Here is a 24,826-nt window from a genome sequence, read left to right on the forward strand (position 1 = left end):
CTCATTGTAACTTCTTCTAAAACCATTCTTTCCAAAAGAAAAAGAAAGTGTTTAATCCCCTAATTTTTTCACAACATGAAATCGAAACAAAAAAAATCCCAAATTTCAACAGATAGATCTGTTAAGTCACAATTAGACAACATGTGATGTTAAGCATTATATGATTGTTGTGTGCTCTTTCACAGGGTCATAAAGGTGGCTTTTTTTCAACCTTTTTCCTTCCTCCTCCTGCCTCATATAATCTCCCTCCACGGGTTTATCTGTTGCTCCTGCGTCAGTCTTTCGCCTGCCTTTCTGGCTGTAGCTCTGACTGTGTCTTGTCCCTGTTATCTCACTTCGCCTCTAAAATATGTTCTGCATGCCAAGTGTGGACCACTCCCCGCACGACAGGCCGGTGCTGGAGGGCTGTCTGAGTGGACAGATATTAATAGACAGCTAGATGGAGGGTAGCTGCACACGAGAAAACCTCACTGCGAGAAACATCCAGGGCAAAGGTCAACGACCAAATTATACAACAGAGGTGTTTGAATGAACAGATTGTGTACAGTACTTTTCTACTATTGCTATTGTATAGTACAATAATGTATTGTACTGTATAGTGACTGAAGTTATCACCTGTGATTGTAATGTGTTTCAGACTTTAACTCTAACATGAAATATGTTTTGAATATTTTTGATATGAAAACTAGCGAGCAAATCTCTTTAGAGCACCATACCTTTTATAACCCTAACCTTAAAATATCTTTATTTGGCACTAGTGATTTGATTATTTTATCATATATCATATATTTAACATTATCCAGTGATTGTTACTTGTGTGCAAAGAGACCCCTGATACCAAAAGTAACATAGACTCACTGTTAAGTTTCAAACTACATGTGGCACAAACATTGAACAGTTATAAATAGATTTTTTGTCGAATACAGTGTGGTGGAGTCTAATCACAACTGCTGGCATATGCTCTAAAGTGAACCCACAGTCCACAGAGGCAGCTGCTTTTGTCACTGTTTCCACTGAGGAAGGAAGAACTGCTACACAACACTCACAGTTAAAACCACAGGTAAGGTTATGATACTCTGAACCTAAGTGCTGATATTGATTGCAATGTAGTAAGATAAAAAAAACGTGAATTTAATTTCACATTGTGAGCAGATGTTCAATTTAAAGACAACATCAAAGCAAGGAACCATCCAGATGGTGCAAGACAGCAGCTGTTTGAGGACACCTGTCTGTATGTGAGTCTAAAATCTGACCTCTCAGAAGTGTTTTAACAAATAAGACAACACCCATTTATCTTAAATATTATGCAAAAAAAGATTCCAATGTTTTGTTCTACACCCCCTGGTGAGATCATCAGCTGCTAATCCAGTTGCTAAGAAAACAACAACACAACTCTAACAGACACATTTAAGCAAAAACTATTTCCCAATATTTCTTAGACCCATCTGTCTTCACTTAGAGGCAAAAACAATCATCACGCATTTACAGAAAACACACAGGATTCACACTCTACCACAGAGGGACCTCAGCGCTGGGAGTTGATAAAGTTCAGGGACTTTCCAAAGAAAATGTCACCATGTCTCAATATTAACCACAAAGGGCAGTCTATACCAGAAAAAGACTAAAAAAAAAAAGCGAAGGCAATGACGACTAATCAGCCATGTGCACCTCGGAATGACTGACACAGGAAAGTTTGTACAGATGGTATGAGGAGGGCGGTAAGACACATGACATACTGTAACCTTGAGGCCGTGTGATCTGAATAAGGTAACAAGTGATGGCAACCCCAAACAATCTTGGGACCTTGTGAAATTTGGGAAACTTCTTTCGTTTCATCTGTAAACGTATCTTCAAGCAAACAATGAAAGAGAAAGTGGAAACAAAGACAATCCCAAAGTCTCTGTAACACAACAAAAATACACAAAATAGCATATTCACGGTCGATCTGGCGAGACAAAAGATGTCAAAACAATAATTGGACCTGATGGACTAAAAGTAGTTTGGTGCTATAAATGTCACAGATTGGGATATCTATAATCTGTGATATCTCTGAACTTCTGACAACTGTTCTTAAACTAGTGTTCTCTGTCTTTTTGTCTCAACTAAATATCTTTAAGATTACTGTTTACAACCAACTAAAATCACTTTTTTATACAAAGTAACATGTGTCAGATTAAGATCAAGGGAAAATTATTCTATAGAGCTATTTAAACAGGGTTTGTACCAATTTGCTTCACAGCAAACATGAACAAACTTTTCAGAAGAATGAAAGAACATATTTGAAAAATAATTAAATGATTAACACAACACATGAAATGAGGAAGAACAGTGTGTTCACGCGCATGCAAATAAAGACTTCCATTATACACAAAGTAAATCTGTAAGGTAACAGCTGCAGTTGATGGCAAAGGAATTTAAGTGAGCCTCGAGGCATTTCTAAAGCATTTAAGAGCTCCTGCTTTCCAAAAATACAATAGTAGGCTATACTGGTGTGTTATTTGCTACACGGAGAAGGCCCTGTATCCATGGAAGGCTGATGCAGGGATGCTATTATTATGTGTGTGATATGTTTCCATTATTGCATTTTGATAGCATCTTCGGCATTCTGGACAAGCTGTGATGATGTAGGAAGGCTTGGTGGATACCAAAATATAGAGTTACAGTAATCAAGTCTCTAGAGAGTGTTATTAAAAACGAAGAAGGCTTGACACAAGGACATGACATTGGACAACATATTTTTTTATCAGATAACACAATGAGGGTGAGAAACCGTCAAACCAGAAACTTCTCCCAAACTCTGCACATTTAAAAAAGGTCGATGCCTGGCCACACTCCAATCAGCTGGCTCTCATCCCGGAGCTGTTTGCAAAAAGGCAGACTGGCTCTAAAGTGCATGCGGAGATTGCTGCAATTCATCTGTCAGGAGGAGCAGTGCGGAACGGACCGAGTGAAGGAGAGGTGGTCTGAGAGGAAATTCAATTGCATCAGTTAACTCAGTATCCAGCACATAAATAAGCCTGAGTAAGCTGGTAAATAACTGAGTGACAGCTTCAGGCTGAATTATCACCTGCTAAGTCAAGGCTTGGGGTGCTGACAGGAGCAGTAGCTGCAGATACACACCTGCTTTGAACCAGGGCTCGACCTATATGGGATTTTTGGGGCCAATGCGATATCGATATTAGGAAGCGAGAAAATCCAATACCGAAGAATTTGCCGGTATATTTCTTAGATCTATGTCCGATCTTTAGAGATTGATCGATATAGATATATACATGTATTGCCTTTATCCCTGAAATGCAGTTATCAAACACTTAGATACAGTATATAAAGAAGATGGTTACGCAACTGGACAGTAATTGCGCATAAACGTGCATCACTGCTTGACACTCTGAATGATAATTGTTGTAATCCATATAGCACACTCTGCTGGTGAAACAGAACTGCTAGTGTTATCCAGCGACGCTCAAATGAAATGCTATTTGACTGGTGAATAAATCTAGTAATATCGGCACATATCTGTGATAAAATTAGACGATATCAACAATAGTAAACTGATATGCTATTATCGGCAGATATCATCGGCTGGCCGATTAATCTGTCGGACTCTAGTTTGAACCTAAACGTAGACACCATCATGCTCTTATGGTAAAATATCATGATAGTATATGCAAAGAGATCATATTCATTAAGAACAATGACCACTTCCACAGGACACCTGCGGTTACAAACAATGTACAACAAGTGCAATCATAATTTCAAATTCTTCTTTTTTTTGTTCACTGACGAGAAACCAATCTTGGAAGCTTTTATCTAACCAGAATATACTCATTAGAGAGTGACAGCTAACTTTTCCAGGCTTCTGGTGTAACTGTTAGCGTTAAAAGACATCCAGCCAAGACTTCTTTGTGCTTTGCCTTTGTTTACAGTCAGACTAAGAACTAGAGAAGTTAGTGCTGGGAAACCACCTCTAGGAGTGGACTGTTAGCCACACTAGCATGCAAATATCTGTTCAAGGACATTTATGAAAGTAACATTGTTGATCGATCAAAACTGATTTGGTACATTTTTTTGATTAATGTTTTGGGCTATTTGTCTTTATTTGCTAGCACAGCGGATAGAGTAAGAAACTGGGGGGAGAGAGAGAGAGAGAGATGCCATGAGGGAATGGAGCTACAGGTCTGACTGATGAGCCTTTTGCACCCCTGTAAAGATGTTTTTAAAATGATTTAAAAACCTATAAATTGTCAAACAATAGTAGCAAAACAATAACCTCCTTGGAGAAGATATAAAAGGCTGCTACCAAAGTGTAGAAATCACTTGAAATACCAACAACGCAGCTTTTTATTTGTGTCTGGCTGACACAGTACCACACTGGCTGCAGACTCTGACTCATATCTTCGTCACAGAGCTCGAGGTGTTTTCAGTGACTGTGACAGGAGCTTTTTTCAGGTGCCATAACTTATTCCCAAGAGGAGGATTGTGATTTGCTGCTAAATCGCCACAGAGTGACCTTGCAAGACAAGAATAGACTTCTCCTCCATTCTGGGTGTGGCACAGACAGTGGGAGCTGACCTTGGTCTACACATTAATACAATATTCCCCGGCTGTTCACGCAGTTATGGCTGACCAATCTCAAAATTTGCTAAAGTGTACCTGCAGAAACAGTCAATCAGAGGGAAGGAGAAATGAGATAGAAGAATTGAGGTGGGGCTGGCACCTCTCTGCCTAATTCTCTTTAGAGTCTCCTCCATGTTTCATTACTGAGATTGCACTGCAAAGGGCAAGCTGTCTCGAGGCTGCGTAAATGATGAAATACAAACTCATGCACACGTATACAAACACACACATATATACACACACACACTCACAAGAGGAAGAGAAAGGCCAAGTCATGAATGATTTCTGTTCATCATGACCATGACACATGACCTGCCGGAGGCTGCAGGCTGCTGGATCTGTCCAGGAGGCAAATGTGTCAGAGAAGATTCTTTATGTGCAGCGAATTGTGTCTGCTTTTTATTTCAACCCGCTTTTCCTATCCAAGGCCCACAAACAGCCTGTAAATTATTGATTCAGTCCGGAGGCAGGGTTTCAGACGGTTCTATATTCAGTTAATGCTCCAACTAGTCACTTGGCCATACAACACTGTCATGACTACATTTTTATTAAAGAATAAAAACGTCACTTTGCTGTTTTTTTCGTCTAACTTAAACCTCAATATGGAAGCTTAGTGCTTACGTTTCGGTCCTATTTTGACACAAGCTCAGATATGTAATGTTAAATCCCAGTAAAAAAGGCTCTTGAACATTTTGCTGTCAGCCTTCACTGAAATGCAAAAAAAAAAAAAGTTAGTGTGTTCTGTAGATCATTTCCCAGTCGTTTGAGCTTCATGTTAAGTAGACAGACAGTAGTGTGAGTGTCACACATTTCCTGTCACAGCCCCGACATAGCTCTCATTTTGTCTGCTGCCATGGCCGATAATTGTACCTCAAAGGAAAGCCTGAAAAAAAATCAAGGATTACAAAAACCACCCGTTAAGTTTACCTGTGATGAATGAACATGGAGTACTTCATAAATCCTTCTGTTGATCAACACTGATAAATATACACACAAATAAACCAGCCAGCTTTTACAAAAATTTGAGTTTTTTAAGGTTGGAGCTTTGTATAGCCTGAGCCAGTCTTGCTTCTCTGTCAGTTAAAAAAAAAAACATGCGCACCTAATTATCAACATTAAAAATTCACTTAACTTGATTTCATTGAGTTACATTTTTTACCCCTTGAAAAATGACTTGATATGATTATTATTAAATTATTAGAGTATAGGATTGACTTTCTGTTCAACTAATTCATAAAGACATTATTTTTTAGCTTTTTGATAAGCGAAAGCTTCCTACCCGATATAGCATTTTAATATTTTAATCTTTAGCAAAGTGGCAGTCATAGAGTAAGAAAGGGAAAAAAAAAATAAAGTAACATTATCTGTTATGCACATGGGATTCTGGAGAGGGCTATTGTTGTGCCTTAGCAGCCCTTGTATTTTGAGGGATTGTGAACAGGCAGCTAAAAAGACAGAAAAGAGAACCGGAAATCCCATTGTGCTGCCTTATCAGCATACAGACAGCCTCACTTGCATCTCTCCAACCACCTTAGCAGAGTGAAGTTCCTTTGGAGCAGAGAGGTTACCATACAGGCCCATGAGATAGACTACAAGCCTTACAAAACTGCATTGCAAGAACATACTTTTGTGCAGAGAACATAAAGGCAACATATTTCATTATACGGCCATGCAGTATTGATATTTCCTCAAGATTTGAATTTGTGAGATTCCATTTACAAACAGAAACAAAACTCCCATTTGATGCCAGTATCGTGACGTTTCTATAATGCAGCAGCACTTATCAGAACAGGTTCAGTCTGCTTTCCATTGTTGTGACCACATGAACCTCTCTGCCCTCCTGTGTCACAACAACAGCTCTAACTTTCACTGCTGGTGTGTATAACATTCGGAGAAAGCAGATGTAGTCATCAGGGTCAGTTACAGGTCTGGCACAAATCCTACCTGCATTGTCTATGTTGACACACACCTTACTGTGAGGCTGCAGATGTATATGAGCATGCTGTTGGGTGTCATAGCTCCAAGCTGCAACTTGAGCTTTAACAACAAACAAAAAGACACAGGGAGGTGATACGAGATTACAATCAGTGGATGGACACTCTTACCATGATGAGGCCCGTGGTGATCGGGTCGTTGCAGCCATGGCACAGCTCCCCAAATTTGGCCCAGTAGTCCTTCTTACAGAAGAGCCGTCCCTCTTTCTCATAATACCAGTGAGACAATGAGGCGCTGCACTCACAACACCTGACGGGAAAAGACACAGGAAGAGATCTATTAACAGCTGAGTAATGAAAATAGGTTCTTTTTTAATGTCTCAACCTTTACTGCTTTCAATCAATAATAAACATAAGCTGCACAAATAAATATACATATGCCTGCAAAAACATGAATGTCAAAAATAATGAAAAGGAAAAATAATGTTTATGCTAATATTGTAACTTAATCAAGTTAGTAGTTTGTTGGTCCCAGTTCTTAAAATGAATTATTATATTTTTCAACTAAAAGTAACAACTTCAGACACCAAATAGAAATACAATTATTCAATTTACACTAATGAATTTACATATCCATACATTTGCATGGCTGGAATCAGAGGATATTTAGCATTTGGTAAAACCATTAATTCTTGATGAAAATTGTGTATTGTCTTACAAATAAAGTAAAATGCTAGTTAGCACTAATAATAGTAAATCTATCACTTATGAGTGAGCAGAAAACAGTGTTTAATATCCTCAGTATGACACCGAGTCAGAGTTTAAACACAGCCAGTACCTTTAAAAAGCACACATCAATTAAAGGTGTTATTGTGTTGACTGTTATCTTGATGATGTACCACACTCTGTAGACTGTACTTAAGACACCCAATGACACCCTGCATGGCCCATAATTATAGTGTTTTATGATAATAATACCTCCTTTAATGGAGCTAACTCTCTCCACCCCAAATGAGGAGCAACTGAGACAAGATGATGTCACACCAAAACACACAAGTATGACTTGGCCTTAAAAAAACAAAGTGAGGGGAAAAACAAAATAGCAAAACATTATGGTGCGATACATATTCAACACTATAATTCTTGTAGCCTACATTTATTTTTTTATTGTTCTATTTATCAATTCTGCCCCCTCTTACTCAAGTATCTCCTTTTTGTACACTCAAATAAATCTGATGGTGCTCAGAAGCTATCAGTCTGTGGAGATCTGTCTGGTGCATCCATCTGTCACCAGAGTTCAATGTCAAAGCTGCTCTTAAAGTCCAGCATAATGTCAGCCTGAGAGAAACAGATCCTGACAGAGATAAAGGGAGACAACAACAGAGTGGCAGTTGGACGGATGGAATAAGATTGCAATGATGAGCTTGTGAGGAAAAGACAAACTTGCAATTTAAAGAACTTAACACAAACTTCTGCAAATGCAGGTTTTAAATTTCATTCTAACATTTTCATCACCATGTTTGCATGTCGTGGCTAAGCAGGCCCATTCACTCAGCATGAATCCATAAATCAAATGTGTGCTAATCCCCTTGCTAATGTTAAAAGCATTTCTGTGTGAGTTAGTGCACTTGCATCTGCGTGCGTGTACGTCTTTCTTTCTAATCTGTATAAATCTCTGAGTGTCTAAGTGAGTGTCTATGCTCTTCGCCCCCGAAGCTTCTCTCCCATCAGCCGTCTGGCCTTTTCCCTGATTAGGGCAGCTTATGTTTGCTTTGAGATTTATTAAACATTGTATATGTCTTTAAAGGCTGGACACAATAATGAATACAGTAATTTAACTTACAATTACCATAACTATTACATTTCCTGATATTAGGGACAATTATTAATTCAATTTTTGTTGCATGAGTAAAGAACTGCTGTCCAGTACGTCTTGCGGAGGTAACAAAATAAATGTATGTCAGTGTGTTCATTTTCATAAACATCTAACTTAAACTGAAACAACTAACAGAAAACAAGTCTGCAAGTAATTTTCCTGATCAATCATAAATAGCTGTTCACTTTTCAAGCACAATGAAAAACATTTTCTTTCTTAAGCTCTTCATATTGGGATTATTATTTTTCATTCTTTTTCTTATTTAACAGTTAGTGTGTGGTATGTTTGACTAGTCAATATAGCCTATTTTTTATTTACTCTTATTTTTCTGACCCAAAAAAATCTACGTTAATCATGAAAATAAAAATCAGGCATATCTCTCTTGCTGATTAGTTTTTAGGGCTTAAATCTGACCGGGATCTGTGCAGTTATTCACTTCCAAGTCCTTAAATATTTCTAAAGGACTCTACTCTTCAACCCCCAAAGACAAGATACACTTTTCATGCAAGGCGTTTGAAGTATTGAAGGGCACATTTATATTTTCAGCAGAAGCAGCATCTCTCTATGACTTTGCCCAGGGGCTTGTACCTGCACATGCACACACATATAACCTTGCAGCATACACACATACAATTTATTCATTAGACAGACAGACAGACACACACACCCTTTTCCCGACATCTGCATGCAGAGCTTTGGTGCAGCTCAGCAGATTGTGGCAGCGCTGCTTCAGTATGCAGCACATTTGGGTGAGACGGGGGGGGAGGAGGGGACTTGGAAATGGGTCAAAGCTTTCAGGAGACGTCCAAAGCATCGAGCAAGAAGCTACTCAGCTGTCTTGGCTCACTGCTGCTCAATATCAGCCTTTTTCTGTACATGCATCCTGCAAACCCCTGCTGAGGCAAAGTCATACCGAGGAAGGACACACAGGTGCATGCATATACGCACACAGGGAGCAATGAGAGATAATAATGCTGTAAGGTTCAGTTCCTGCAAAGTAAAACCTCTCAGAGCAGAGCTGGGAGTGGTAGCAGAGAATTAAAGATATGAGTGAATACATTAGTGACTCCATGATGGAAAATTCAAAATTTCTGCCTTCAGGACAAACATTTATCGAAGAGTTGGAGAAGACAGGAAGCAGCACTGAGCTATAGCGCAAGACATCCATGAATTTGAAAAACAAAATGCATACATAATAATAAAAAAGGTTTTTTTCCCACATGTCTGTTAATGTGTCTGTGCTCACATTTGGGAATCTTTTGTGTCTCTGCATTTGCGTGTACATCTGCACGGGCTTGTAAGAGGATTATCGGTGTGAAAGACTCAGAGAGAGTCTAAGCTTAGCAGCCTTCCTCACCTCACTGTGATGAGAAAAAGGAAGAATACAGGAAAACTATGTTTTATACTCTCTAAAGAGGCAATCAATAACAATGTTCAAGGTCACCTCAAGAATTGAGATAATGCGTGAGATTTCCTCGTTGAGGCTAATATCAGAAAAAAGAGAAAGATTAAATAACGCGGATTATCAGACATAAATGCCTGCCATTCACGAGGGAGAGAGGGGGAAAGGCAGATTTGAGGCACCGTGAAACTCAGCTGGATACCCCGAGGGTCAGGAAACATCCAATGACAGAGAAGATGAGAATGTGGGCTAGAGTGAGTTAAGTAAATCTGCACAGTCTGTCCCCCCCGTCCCGCTCAAATCCCCGACGGAAAGCCCTAAAAGTGTCTGGGAGAGTAATAAATTCCTTTTCAGGTCAAAAGGAGGTTGCTTTTTCCCCAGCCTCTCACCTTCCCCTGTCTGACTTTTCTAACATTTGACTCCAGCAGAGAGCTGTCACAGTTATTTACTCCATGTCTGCAGAGGTTATGTTTTCAGACTCAAAGAGAAAATGCTGTGTCGTTTGGGTCACTAGGAACTACAATTCGTAGGCCCCTTTAAGGGTCACATGACACTGTAAGTGTGAACAGTTTTATGGCTAACCAAACTGTTAATCTGTTGTTAATTGTTAACCAATGTTATCTAATTGGTATTAGTCAAAACAATTCTGACTCAACTATAACAGATCTGTAACTAACTGTAACTGTAACTGTTCATTCCATGGGCACCATAAAGGTGTTTCAGGGGTTGTTGTTTTTTTGGCAATTTATCAGATCTTTTTTTCAATCTATTAGACTTAACCAAAGTTTAGTGGACCAAGCACCATCCCAGTCCCTACCAATAGTGTGCCTTAAACACAGACATTTATTTTTTATTTTTTGCTATTTCTGTAATCTAAGTTTTTTATTTATTGTTCTTTAACCTCAAACTATCCAAAAGAAAACATTTGTGGAAGAGAAAATACTCACAAGGTATGTGGAAAGTTTTTTGTTAACTTGAAGTAGACAAGAGAGCTTTGAAATATCTAAAGTAAAAAATAAAATAAAAATTAGGATTGCATTTTATTATTTTCACAACAAATGTATTTACGTGTGTGTATTAATACATGCTTTATAAACATTATGTCCCAGAGTAAATTCTGATATTATTCACATGAATTATTCCGACTGAAATACTCACAGTAGACAGTTTAATGATGTAATATGTTTTACAATGACTGTGCCTCCTATTTATCGCTCTGGCAGGCTGACCCGGGTCAATACCTAACACGATTAATCTGTTCACTGTTGAGAAGAATGAGCTGCAGCTGAATGAGAAAAACATCAGGTCTGAATGAATGGAATCAGATTCCTCATGGGACTGAACTGTGAAGGGGATGGAAATGTAAATATATCGAACTAGAAATAATGACTCACAGTAGGCCACCAAACAAAAGAAATACTGTACCTAAACCATTTATAATATGCAGTAGTAACACACAAAAATATTATAGTACACATAAACTGTTATTTGTGTATTCAGATTTCTAGTTTTAGGATTCAGGCAGTTAACTGAAAACTCATCTCATTTGTTTTAGATGCAGTTTTTGTTGTAGCCACTTTCAAGAAAAAAGTTGAATTGATGCAATAGAATAAGCAACTTTCTTTGTCTAATACAGAATAAAAGCTAATAAAATACTGTTAGGTTTAGCACTGTTGGTTAGAAAAAAAACACCTAAAAAGATGTTGCTTTACTTAAATTAATGAAATTTAATTTTTTGAATTTTCTTCTGTAACAGTTGACTTCCTATTCAAATGAATAAGGTTGAGGCCCTGCTGAAACAGGGAAATGGCAGCTTTGTGGATAGACAATCAAATATTAATGTGGGCTAAATGTGGCCATTAATTCAGATGCTGAACTGACACACAGGGCGTTCTGTTTTCACAAGTCAGCTGGCTCTCAAATATGAATCTTCCACACAGCTGCTCAGCTGAAACGGAAGATGATGTCATTATTATCTGCTACTCTACAGTGTAAAACATATATAAATTATAAATCTTGAATATTCTGTTATTTTATTGTATAAAATATGGCATGAGTGAGGGTAACATGAATAGAAGGAAAAGGAAGAAGACAGCAGGATAATATCAGAGAGCGAGGAAAAGACATTAAAGGTGACAGGAAGTGAAACTGATGCCAAATGGTAGTGAATAATTTAGGTCTACATTAATCCTGAGCATTATCGTGGACCTTGTATAATGTATTGCATCATAGCCTTTGTTAACCCGTGATTCCCAGCCTTACAAAGCAGTAAGTGACGTTGCTTTATGCAAACATTCAGCTCTTTTCTCTGACTGCATCTTGTTGTAAGATAAGACCTTGAACACACCACAAAGAAAAAAACAACTCGGTGTTTAATCTGCCTCCGACTCCCACTACAACCTTGCTTTACTACCCAGCTCTGTTTAGCATTTTAGGTTGTGTGTGGGTGTGTGTAGGTGTGTGTGATTGCACATGTAGCCACAGGTCATTAAATGACGCGCAGACTGACACTGCTACAGGAAGCAGGAGGAGGCAAAAAGGAAGCAGCATGTGTGTTCTGGTGGAGGTGGCAGGCAGGTTCATGACAAACTGACAGAGGTGGCACTGCAAGATTTACGAGGAGGCAGACTTCTGAAACAGACAAGCACACCCACACAGACACACAGACACACACACGAATGTATCTCCTTATTAATTATTAAATCTTCCATCAACTGTGTCAGGCTCATACGGACATCCATCTCCTTTCTATCTGCACAGACAGCAGAAAACGCTTATGACTACTTCTGATCAATAAGCCAATATGGCGCTCTGCCCGGCCTTCTAGTGAAAATCAGAGGGAAAAAAAGAGACAATAAACGTCAGGAGTATTGAGACTAAAACAAATGTGTCTACTACAGGACTAAAAGTGCTCAGCTGTTTTAAATCAATCAATCAATCAACCTTTATTTAAGTTTAAGCACGGAGAGATCATTGAGGGCGACCCTCATTTATAATGATGCTGAGAAAACATACATAAATGATAAACAACGAGAAATGAGATAAAGCTACTACAGAAAATAAAATCAAGAAAAGAGCAATAAGAACAATAAAATATATACACTAAAATAATTTAAAAGCTTGAAATGACTACAGTGATAAGTCAGTAAAATCAAATAAAACAGTTACAGTCAGGTTTTGGGCGGTTAAAAATAATATTTCTAAAGTGTCCATAAGGGATAAAAGTGCTCAAATTCAGGTCCTGTGGTAAAATATTCCAGGAGTTTGCAGCACTAACACTAAAAGCATGCTGGCGAAGCTGAAATCCTCAAAGACAAAGAGGAAATACAACCTATGGGAAAAGAGCAGGGGGTTGTGGGTATAAAAGGAAGTACACTCACACACAAACACACACAGGGGAAAAAAGTCAAGCTATGGAGACGGAAGACATGTCTGGGGGAGACCCCTCTTTTCCACCCTCAGAAGAGACAAAAATAGACAGAGAATCCCGGTTTAGAGCCAAGGCTTCAACCTCTACAAGAAATAAAAAGGATTTCCCACACGGAGTTACTAAAAAACAAAAAGTCTATTAGGCTACTTTGGCTTAATGCGTTGGTTTGATCCATTCAACACCAACACATTCACACACACACACACACACACATTCAAGGACACATTCGTCCCATTCCCACGAGCCCCTTTTTTGTGCCCCCTATTTTACCATCCCTCCCTCCTCCTTCACCATGGCAACACAGAATGCCACAGGGATGATGTCACCCCTTACATACAAACAGGGGCGTTACCTCATCACCTCGTGCTAACCCTTCTGATGACTGTTTCCATTGGGTGGTTAAAACACAAGCTCAGCAACATTTACACCAACATTTACCCTCTGAATAGATGTTTTTTGATACATTTTAACACAGCAGAGAGGAAAAGAAGCTGTGCATGTTAAACCATAGCTGGAGCAGCGCCCTCTGGCTGCTGAACAAACACGTCAGACTGTGGGAGTCCCTCTCTCCATCTGTGGCCTGCGGGATCTATTCAGCTGGTGACCAGGGGACCTGGTGGACTGTGAGTGAATGATGTGCGCAGCAGCAGTTTCCTTTGTGACTGTTAAGCTGCCCTGAATGACTGACTGTCAGTCTGGGACCTTCTCTCTTGTTCCACTGCTGAGAATTGATGAAAAGGTTTCAGCAAGCTCTGGGAAGCATGATGAGTGTTGTTCAGCAAGATTAAAGAGGAGACAGCAAAACCCCTGTTCATTATGGGCTTTATAAATAAACTTTCTATGTCAGGACATTTGTAACAAAATAGTCTAATGGTTGGTCTGTTTCAGAAACTTAAACACTAACAGATAACTCTTCAAAAACTAAAACAAACTATTACAGGAACTGCTAACTGGTTGGTGGGAAACAAGCCAATACGTTAGATCAGGTAGCTTTACCTCAGTCTAAAGTTGGGCTGAAATAATGACAAAATATGTATGTGAGTGAGTATGTGAATTTAAGGCTGGTATTACATTTACAAGTCTTGAATATGTAAAGTTATCTTAACATTAAGTTACTAAATAATTCAATGGAAAATAGAACGTCAGTGTTTTTGTATGACACAGTATTTTAAAGTGGCCAAAAGCTGACACAGAGTGCATACTGATAAAAGGTTTAATATAAAAGTGACAGGACTCACAAAATGAAGGTGTTAATCCTCCTTGTTTTAATCACATGCAGGGTTTTAGTCTGAAGTCTATCAGCTCCTAACGCCCAAAAAATAGAATTTTCAAAGTATGATTAAAGTGTTGCAAGGAGAGCCAAAGGTTTGAGCCAGGGAACAGGTGATTAATCAGAACACACTGGCACGCAGAACGACTCCTTTCTCCTCTCTGCAAACGTTATCAGCAAGGTTTGAACCCTGAGACGTGATGGTGGGGAGGAAGAGGAGTTTCTGGAGCAGACGAGGATCAAAGTGTCAAAATTTAAATGACGAGCTTTGATCAGAAATCTAACAGCAGCTTAACAAAGAGAACTAAAGTGGTATAACGACAAAGGAGGGAACATTTTTGCTTTTGCTGCACACAAGACACAAATCATTTTAACAAGGTTATATCAAAATGAATCTAGTCTTGTTGGATGTTGAATCAAGGATTATTAAAAAAGGTTGAAAATGCCACCACCATCTTATCGCTCATCTATCCCATTACGCATTAACATGTACAGTAATGAAATAATTTAATTTATATGCAGGAATTATTTGCACATTTTTGTTTGAGCACGCCAGACAACGAAGAGTCATCCTTCGGTTAACTTAAGTTTGGTTAAACCTGATGATGTAAGCTTACAAATGCCAATGCATCAGAATATACATATTAAAACATAACAGTGATATGCAGACCACAGGGTTTGAATCATTGTCTAAATGTGGAAGAAAAAAAATTGGGAAGTCTCTAACATCATGAGATTTAGTTTCAGAAAGACAGAAGTGTGACAGACACAGGACTGATGTGAGGAAGTGAGGCAAGAGAGACTTAAGTGACTCATCCATACACACTCAGTGACAGAGTTCAGCGTCCGTATAATTTTAAACAAAGTACATTAGAACTGGGAAAATACTCTGATCAGAATTTATCATTATAGGCATTTATGCAAAAAAAACGAGAATGGTGGTGTGTGTGGTTTCCAGTTCTCTTAAGTGAGAATTAGCTGCTTTTCACGGTTTCATATATTTGCATATTGTTAAATCATCCGGTAACACGTACATATAGTCTGTCATGTGCAATCACAGTAAACCGAGTAGTCTTGGGATTTGGACTTCTGGTATGTTTGATAAAATCTTCTCAAACCCTAAGAGGTGAAAAGAAACTTTTATAGTTTTTTTAAAGAAAAGTAGATCATATAATAAATCAAGAAATTAGCACGGCATTAGAGGCACAGTTTAAGAGACTGCAACATTCAACATAACAACATGACTGACTAGGTAGACTCCATACACTAAAGTTTTCCAGTTGATACCATTGTTTTGTGATTAATTTAAATCTAAACTTTTCAAGCCTGGTTTCACAGCTCCACTTACTTTCTTTGTGTGTTCCTGCAACGTCGGCTCTTTGCTGACATGTTTCTCTCGGGAGCTTCGGTCTTGTTTTGACAGTCAGAAGACAAACTCATGTCAGCAGCTCTGATGTTTGACTCTCACAGCTCCACCAGCCTCGCTGTCACAGCCGTCAATGACTATCTCTCTCTCCCTCTCTCTCTCTTCCTCTCTGGGTGCAGCTGAACACAGGAGAGGTCACGCTTCCCCATCAACCATTTCCTGTTGCTGGCCCCGCCTCCTTTCAAGGCCGCTAAATTCTTCTTTTTTTAACATCATGTGGACACTGCTTGGGGCCACTATAGTAATATGAACTGAGCACTTCCTGCACCATTCGATACATTTAAAGATTCTTGTAGAGAAAATCTAATTATCCTCTTATCCATCATGTATTAAAGCTCTTCACCTCCTCTTAGCTCATCTGATTAACCTCCTCCTCAGAGGAGCCCAGGGGTGAATTGTTTTCTGACGTTGAGGATGAAGAACCATGCTATTAAACTCCCACACTATGCAAAACCTTATATAATTAGCTTATCTCAGTATATTATAATAAAACTTTGTATGTGTGTTTACTACTAAATAAACTACAGCTATACAGTTACATCAAGAATGTGATTGTTAGGGAATAATAGGAAAACAGTCACCATCACAGTATCTTTTTAGGTTTGCATGTAAACTTGAATGTGGAGTCACTAGCGTTTACTATGGATGTAAAGATTAATCGTGAGGTAGTTAAAAATCCATTCAAAGGAGTCAAGGTTTAAATCGGTACTCTGAAAAAAGAATTGCAATAATATCGGGAGCGTCAGCAGAGGCGGTTGGCAGCTGCAGAGCAAGATTTTGAAACTGAGGACGCACCATCGTCTTTTGAATCGGAGGAGTGGAAGCATTTTGGATTCCCCAAGACAGAAAATGAAAGAGGTGACAAAAACTGTATGCAAATATTGCAAGAAGACAGGGAAGTACACAAATAGCACAAACATCACGATGCAGCCTTTAACCAACACCAAGGCCAAACCCCCCTCACAGGCGGGGTCTCATTTTGTAAAATAAATCGTGGATAACATTGTATCGTGAATTGAGTAAATTGTTACATCCCTAGTGTTTACCTAAAAATTAAAAATAAAGACTTAGAGCTCTATTTTTGTGAGTACTGGTAAATGTAGGTGCTAAATAACTTCAATAGCAGCTTTACTACTTTCATTAGTGTTTCTGAACCATTAACACTGTGAGAGTTCAGTTCTGCATCAAGATGTATTTGTGAATAAGCTCGGTAAGGTCTGAATCATCTGTCACATCCTGCTGCTTTCTGTCACCGGGCAGAGTTCATCAGAAGGTAGAAACAGCTGAGTCACTGCAGCCCTGCATCATGTCTGTTTCACTGCATCGTAGAAACAGAGAGACTGGCAGATAAATAAATCATCACTTCCAACTGACATGCATACATTGTTTGCTTTTAACTCCTCAGACAGAGTGCTCCCAACTGTCAAACATATTATCAGACACAGTGCCTTATAGTTAAGTAGCTGTAGTTGTTGTTCCTGCAGATGTGAGTCAGGGTGGGAGGGAAACAAACGTGTCCTGCAGCAGTTTCAACGTGTACTGTAGATTTGACAACAAATTACAGAATTCATAATGCTTAATGCTACAAAGACTCAGTAAAATCAAAGAGCACAATTTTCCTTCAGTGGAAATCATCAGTGGATGCACACTGGATGTTAAAAAAAATGTTTGCTATTCAAAGTGCTAACCAAGCACAAACCTATTTTCATCTTTTGGGACGACTGTTTGGGCAGCGAGAGAGAGGCAGAAACATTTTTATTGGAGCAGGACTGTGCTGCACTGTGCTGCAGAGAGACTGCAGCATGGCTTGGGTAAAAAAAAATGAATTCATTTTTTAAAGATTTTCCGCATTTCTTTGCCTGCTTTTAATGCATACTTCTGAAGCTGTCTTATAGTTAACACCTTCAGAAAAGCTTAAAAGGAAAATAATTACCATGAATCTCATGATTTAGACTTTATAATTTAAATAATGACTTAAGATAACAGAACAGGCAAAAAATGCAAATCACATGCAATACTTAATAACATAATGCTAATAAGCGTATAGAACTAGAAATCCGCTCATTAGGAGGTTGGAACTGACTACTGATTCCTCTCACAATTATGCGACACACCTTTTTTACTACATGTGCAGTTTCTTCTCTCAAATGTCAAGAGCTGCTTTAACTTAATCCCTCAAATCCACAAAAGGAGGCAATAAAACCCAAGCCCAGGAGTTCCTTTTCCAGAGCTCTAACAGAGGAGCATGTAGAAAGATTTCACACGAAGACCTTACAGACTTTAGAGAAACAGTGAATTAATAATAAAACAGACAAGACTGTTGTATTATCACGTTCATAAAGATAAGGAGGGGGCGGCTGTGGCTCAGTTGGTAAAGTCGTCGCCTCTCAACCAGAAGGTCGAGGCTTCAATCCCCACCTGAGCAACATGTCCGATGTGTCCTTGGGCTTAACACTTTACCCTGCATTGCTCCCTCTGCTTCGGTGGTGGTGTATGAATGGATTAGTGTTGCACTTACTCTCTGATGTACGTCGCTTTGGATAAAACTGTTGCTAAGCGAATTGTAGAATTGTAGTTGTAGAGAAATCCAGTCAGGAACACCTTCATGCAGACTCCAAGAGTTTTAGGTCATAAAAAAAGCCTTATGTCAAAGGAATATTCTTGGTCGACACAAACAGCGATGGATGTCTACAGCAGACAGTTTGAGTAATAATTTAACTGATTATATTTGTTTAAAAATAAAAAGCTTAGTTGGGTGTGTTTCAGTCAAACCTGTCTCAATTTTCTTTTATAGGTTTTAGTATATAAGGTGAAGAGTACAGTGTTATTCATACTGGAAACAAAGACCACACCTTTTAAAATGATAAACTTTGTCATACAATATTGTTTCCCTCTGAGAAAACCTCCATCAAGAAGTCTGAATTTTTTTGCTAGCTACATTCATTTTTTTTCCCCATTATCTATGTTTTGCTCCAGTCTCCTTTGTGAGACTTTTCACTCCACTTAATGTAGTCAAAATGGCAAAACAACATAAGGATTACATTAAACTGCCTTACACTAAAACCAATACTTTTTGTTGTATTACAGGGCGTGATGGCTGTCGGTCAAACAGCTAGTCACTTAAAGCAACAATATGTAGGAATTTGCTTTGGTAAGCTTTGGCGCCCACAAAAGGTCTCTGCATGCAACTGCACTGTCATAAGACACACAGAGTGCTGTTGTGGGTTCCCGTCATAGACATATATGTTGACAAAGAGAGTGAGAAGAGCAGGAAGAGATGTTGGGGGACGCCAAACGACCAATGTCAGCTGACAAGGTGCAAGTTGAGATGAACAGCTTGACATGAAAATCGAAAAGCAAAAAGGCAACTTTTTGACATAAGTTGGGGAGCATGATGTCGGAACCCCCTAGCTGTCAAATATTTCCCGCTCGCTGACTTCTTTATATGTCAGTGGAAAGCCCTGTATAAAGCGATCATATTGCAAAGGACTACTCAAAAAACTGATAATTCAGTAGTCAAAACTTGTCGCAAATTATATTGTTGCACTTCTCTTTGTTTTTGTTTTTTGCATTGTGCACAATTGGGCTTCTGAAAAAAATAACAATATGTAAACAGTCAGTGAAATCATGGTAACATTTTCCCATGAAGACCACAGTTTGTAGCTGTATTTTCTTACCACCCAAGGGACTCAGTTCAGTCTTCAAATAACACTCTGGGCACTTAAATGTTACATTCCCTTCCTCCCCCTTTATCATCTGCACTTCCTCTTTGCTGCAGTAAAGCTCTATCGCGGCACAGAGGCCTGCAGCTGGGCATATTGTTTGTGTTTGGATTAGAAGCTCCAGTCCCAATGGTCAAATTTTCCACGACGGTCTTGTCTTAAATCCTCCTATTCTGTGACAATCCCGGTCTCCCTCAGGATGTGGATCATGGTCAGAAAAAGATTCCCTCTAATATCTTGACACGGTCGAGCACTAAGGGAAACATCAGGGGGATTCATTTGATGCAATATTACTAACACAGCTTTAATTACTAACACAGCTTCACTCCTATTAGTTCAATAGTTGTGGTGTGAGTTGTATTACTATATGGTGGGCAGAAAGGCTTGAATATGCAGGCTGATATCAGACACCTCACAGACAGTGTGAGGGATCAGACACAGCAAGTACATCACACCTAATGATGGTGCTGTTATACGAAAATGCAAAGTAGTGTTTTTACTTTAAGTCAAAGTACACAAGGCGAAGTGTTTGAAGCTCACAGACAAGAAGACTAAAGAAAGAAATGAAAAATGTAAATACATCAAAATAGAACCCCCCCCCCCCCCCCCCACTGAGACAATACTGCCTCATATCTGTACTCTGTCAACACGCACGCACGCATGCACACGCACACCATTGTGGACTCTGCCTTGTGCCCAGATACCCTCCTCAGATTTCCACATTCAGACATCCGGCCAGGGGAAGTCATTAATGACACTCACTGCTCAGTGACTGTCTTTTTTTCCACACAGCAACAGCCAATAAACGGACCAGCTCAGGTGAACAAAGTGAAAGTTGAGGATGAGCGATGCAACAAGTTATTTATCACATTAAAGACGCCAGTCAAGCGGGCATCATCGGCGCTCTTTTCCAAATGTATGATATTCCCTGTATTTTTGGCGCCTACAGATCGTGTCTTATACACACACACACACACACACACACACACACACCCTCTTTCCTCTGTGTCTGATCGGGTAAAAAATTTTTTTATCTCAAATATATAACATGCCGTAAAAAAAGATGAAAGATTTGAGCAGTTCCAACCTTAAAAAAGTGACAGACTAAATGTTTTAGTAAAGAGTCCTTGACAAGTAGCTGTTTGATTTCCTGCCTGTTGGAAACAAGGTCTGGTGAGCTCGACGAAATATGTGAGAAACAAAGGAGGGAGGAGAGCAGGAGGAGATATTACATAAGATGAGCAGAAACAAAAGCTGCAGCAACATCAACAACAGTCTGCTATATTATAATAAACACAGCAGCCTACTTCCAAAGTCAATAACACCTCCAGGTTTATCTTAATTAGACTGTACGCACTTTGTTTATGTTCCAGCTGCAGTGTCATAGGTATGGTGTATCCCGTTGATCATTCATATATACATATATAAAATACTAAATACAGTACATATAGGTCTCAGATTTCAGATTGTTGCTTAAAGAATCGATAGCCATTAGTGATAGGTCTCAACCATCTTTGAGTGTCTGTTATCATGTTCTCAGATGACCAGAGGTGACTGGGCTAATCTAAAGTTTAAATGAAGTGACACTTTACCTATTTTAATTTAAACGAGAATGGATAAGAGTGTGTTTAAAAAAAAATTTGAAATTGAATCAAAAAAAAAAAGGAGAAGGATGGTGGAGCATCTACTTATGTTAGCAACACCTTAAAGGGTTGAATGAAAAAAAGAGAGTTAAAACAAGGAGAAAGGTTGGGAAATGCGCCCTTATACGCAAACACTGGTAGTTCGGACAAGCTAGCATAGAAACCCGGCCTGATGTCGCACAACAGGAAAACAGTGTATGATAGAGCAGAAGCTTACTAATGAAAAATCATTTCTCTTTTGATTCATCAGCAGATTACTTCCTCAGTTAACAGGACTAATCTGCTAAACATACACAGTCTCCCAAAGCAAGCCTTTGATAGTTCTGGATAGATAAGTGACTGAAAAGGAGATGCTCCATCGCTGCTCTTTAAAGACACAAGTGTTTTGTTTCCATTGTTAGCCTTGAGTTTGTGTTACCTAAAGCAGACGGTGTGCCAATCCGTGCTGAGGGCCTGCAGATACTGCTCATCATAGATCCTCTGTTTGCATCCTGCACAGATGGGCAAACCTCCTCCAGCTGAAACAACAAAACACACAGTCAAAGACGAACTGATATGTGACATTTTTACATTTTAACAACGCACGCACACACACACACACACACACACACACACACACACACACACACACACACACACACACACACACACACTAACGGGCAGTTTTAATGAGAGAATCACTTTGCAGGGATGTCTCTTTGTGCACTATTTTACAGACAGTCTTCAGTTTTTGGCATGAAAACCAAATCTTTCTTTATAACATTGGAAACATCTATTTTTGTGTTCAGTTTTAGAATATTAATACTTTGTTTGCTTATCTCTAAAAAAAAAAATATCTATTTCTTTTCAAGTTGAAGTTAAATCATAATAATGAAACAAACTTTCAGAAAATATATCCAGAATTTCCTGTGTGTTTCCTGTTCCTGAATTTCTCAGACTTCATAAACACTAATTCTAAGATGAACCAAAGCCAGAGCAGGGTTTTTTGTGAGTGTGTGAGTGTGTGTGTGTGTGTGTGTGTGTGTGTGTGTGTGTGTGTGTGTGTGTGTGTGTGTGTGTGTGTGTGTGTGTGTGTGTGTGTGTGTGTGTGTGTGTGTGTTTGTTTTTGTGTGTTTGCTGTTGTTAAACAGTTCTTTGGCAAGGATGAAGTGGCAGCAGAAGTGACCAGACTTCAGGCTACTTACAGCACATTTTATTGTCACTGCAGCTCATTTGCCTGAAAACACATCATACCAGCCAGGAGATAATAAAGTATAAATACACTGAGACTGAGAAGCAAAGCAACAATAAATAAAAACATGACTTCCAGGTAAATATGGTGATACTAGAAGTGTTTGCAAATGTGCGTCTGGTGTTAGCAGGACTTTATCTGCAAGATGATTTTAGTGCTCCTCCATTATTCCTCATTAGCTTCACAGCTGAGCTGTGTACTTTTAGTTTTGTACTACACACATTGGCTGACATGCTAAACTCCACAATGATCCTTCAAACACCACTTCCACAAATAAGAATGTATGCAGTAAGTGCACGTGGTTATCTTTCATCATGACAGTCGTTGGTATTTCAGTAGATCTTTTGGTTTTAGAATCATACAGTCGTATGTTATAATGACAAAACTTAATCCACAACAACAATGGGATCAGCATTCTTGGCTGAAATTATCATGCTTACTACATATGAAAAGTAAAATATACTCAAAGTATATCACTGATAAACTATTAAATTGCATTGTCTGCAATATACGGACTAAAACAGACAACTCAAACTCATCCCCGTGTGTCAGCCACATGGACACCATCACAGCTGAAGACAAGACAGAGTTCAAAGACACCTCTGATTCTTGAAACACAACACCTCGACCAGTGCTGTATCATAAGAGATGTGATGGCAGAGTTTCTGTGTGGTTGGCTCATTACAGTAATGCCCCACTAGATGGTAGTTTAATTGATCCCATACTGGCTCATTGGCTGGTCTGTGCTTATATGCCCTCTGACTCCTCTCCTATCACCCCACTTTTTTATTAGGTCGTTTTCAATCACCTCTCATTTTGTGTCCTCTGTAGTGTCCTACTGTCTGCAAATAGCTAAAAAGACACATATTCTTCTTCAAAAAAGTAAACATTAAACACTGTGTAACCTGAGCAGGTATTTAGGTCATGAAGCCCCGCCCCTCTAGACACACAGAAACTTGCAGCATTTCCTCCTGCAGATGATCTAAACTTTCTTCGATGCAAAGTGAGCACATAGAGGACTATTATGAAGTTCGGTTAAGCTGAATGACAGCTACAATGTTCTCCGTCACTGACCAGCCGCAGGGGTTTTCACACAGAACATGGTCAATTTAACACAGTAATATATAGTACATTATAACAAAGAGGGTTTTAGGGCAAATGTTATCTGACCATTTCAACCAAAACTGTTTCCCCCTTTGTATTAAAGCCCAAAATAATAATTCACTTTATTATGTAAATGACTATGTAATTTGAATGATTATAGAGACACACAAAATGTGTTTTTCGTTATGTTATGTTATCACTTTTGTTGATATTCTAAAATCTATCATGAAAAAGCAAAGTAGAACACATGACAGTTCGTATACTCTGTTACATGTTCCAACCCGAATTTCCCTCAAGGGATTAATAAAGGATATCAAAAAAAAATAATCCAACAAATAAAAATCAACAACACTGATTCAGCAATAGATTGGCAATATTCGACATTTTAATTGTGCATCTTATTTAACCGAACAGCCTACATTGTTTATTCAAGAAGGCCTACAACTTTGTGACCCTATAGGGCAAGCAGTGAAACTCATTTTGTATAAATGATCCTTTAGACTTCTCATTTCGTTTTAAGCGTGCGACGATTTGTTTGTATGGGAAATATTTGGCGATCCCCTTGCAAATGAACCCTGTGTATGCTCTTAAGGATGGGTAGCCTCCTGTATTCAAACATGCAGGGTGTATCTATTTGGAGAGGAAACATGGCTACATGCATCCTCACGCCCCCCTGCATACACACTAATGCAACATAAATGCATGTCAATGAAGACGCCGAGAGAAGAAAACGAACTCACCAAGGTTAGTGTTTACAGCTTGCTCTAGAGCTTCATCTGTGTTTTGAGCAGCAGAGGACGCGGTGCTGTATCCGCATCTCCCTCCCCTCGCCCGCATGCAGCCCGCGGCTCTGTCCCCTCTTAGCAGACCCTTACCTTCCTCCTCTCCCATGCGTTCGTCCTTCCAGCTGCAGCACAGCAGCATCAACCTCATTCACTCTCCGATACCGAGCTCCAGGAAAGAGCCAGCCGCCTATGGTGGGCAGATTACCGGTGTGCGACCACCAGCGCAACCCGACCGGCGGTCGTGTGTCTGTGCGTCAAGTCGCTCCCTGCGGCGGCACACAGAACCTCCTCCTTCTGCTGCACGTTTCTGCGGCGCTTCATTCAACTGAGCAGCTGACCAATGAAGTTCCGGAGCCGGGGAGAGGAAGACCCGGAGCGGCCAACCA

The 24,826-nt window shown here is 39.3% G+C and overlaps 1 protein-coding gene across 3 annotated transcripts in view; it reads right to left on the reverse strand.

The window, feature by feature from the left end:
* limk1a (LIM domain kinase 1a) overlaps positions 1-24,738 on the reverse strand; it is a 43,540-nt gene extending 18,802 nt beyond the window's left edge. The window contains exons 1-3 of one of the 3 annotated variants that reach the window (XM_020639335.3): positions 24,531-24,738; positions 21,739-21,838; positions 6,723-6,861 (exon numbers count right to left, since the gene is read on the reverse strand). In XM_020639335.3, coding sequence (XP_020494991.1) covers positions 6,723-6,861; positions 21,739-21,838; positions 24,531-24,588 — 297 coding nt within the window. In that variant the 5' untranslated portion in view covers positions 24,589-24,738. The other 2 variants (XM_020639333.2, XM_020639336.3) reach the window with 2 other exon arrangements.
* Positions 24,739-24,826: the final 88 nt, after the last annotated feature.

The sequence above is a fragment of the Labrus bergylta genome, chromosome 11 (assembly GCF_963930695.1).
Source record: "Labrus bergylta chromosome 11, fLabBer1.1, whole genome shotgun sequence".
Classification (NCBI taxonomy): domain Eukaryota; kingdom Metazoa; phylum Chordata; class Actinopteri; order Labriformes; family Labridae; genus Labrus; species Labrus bergylta.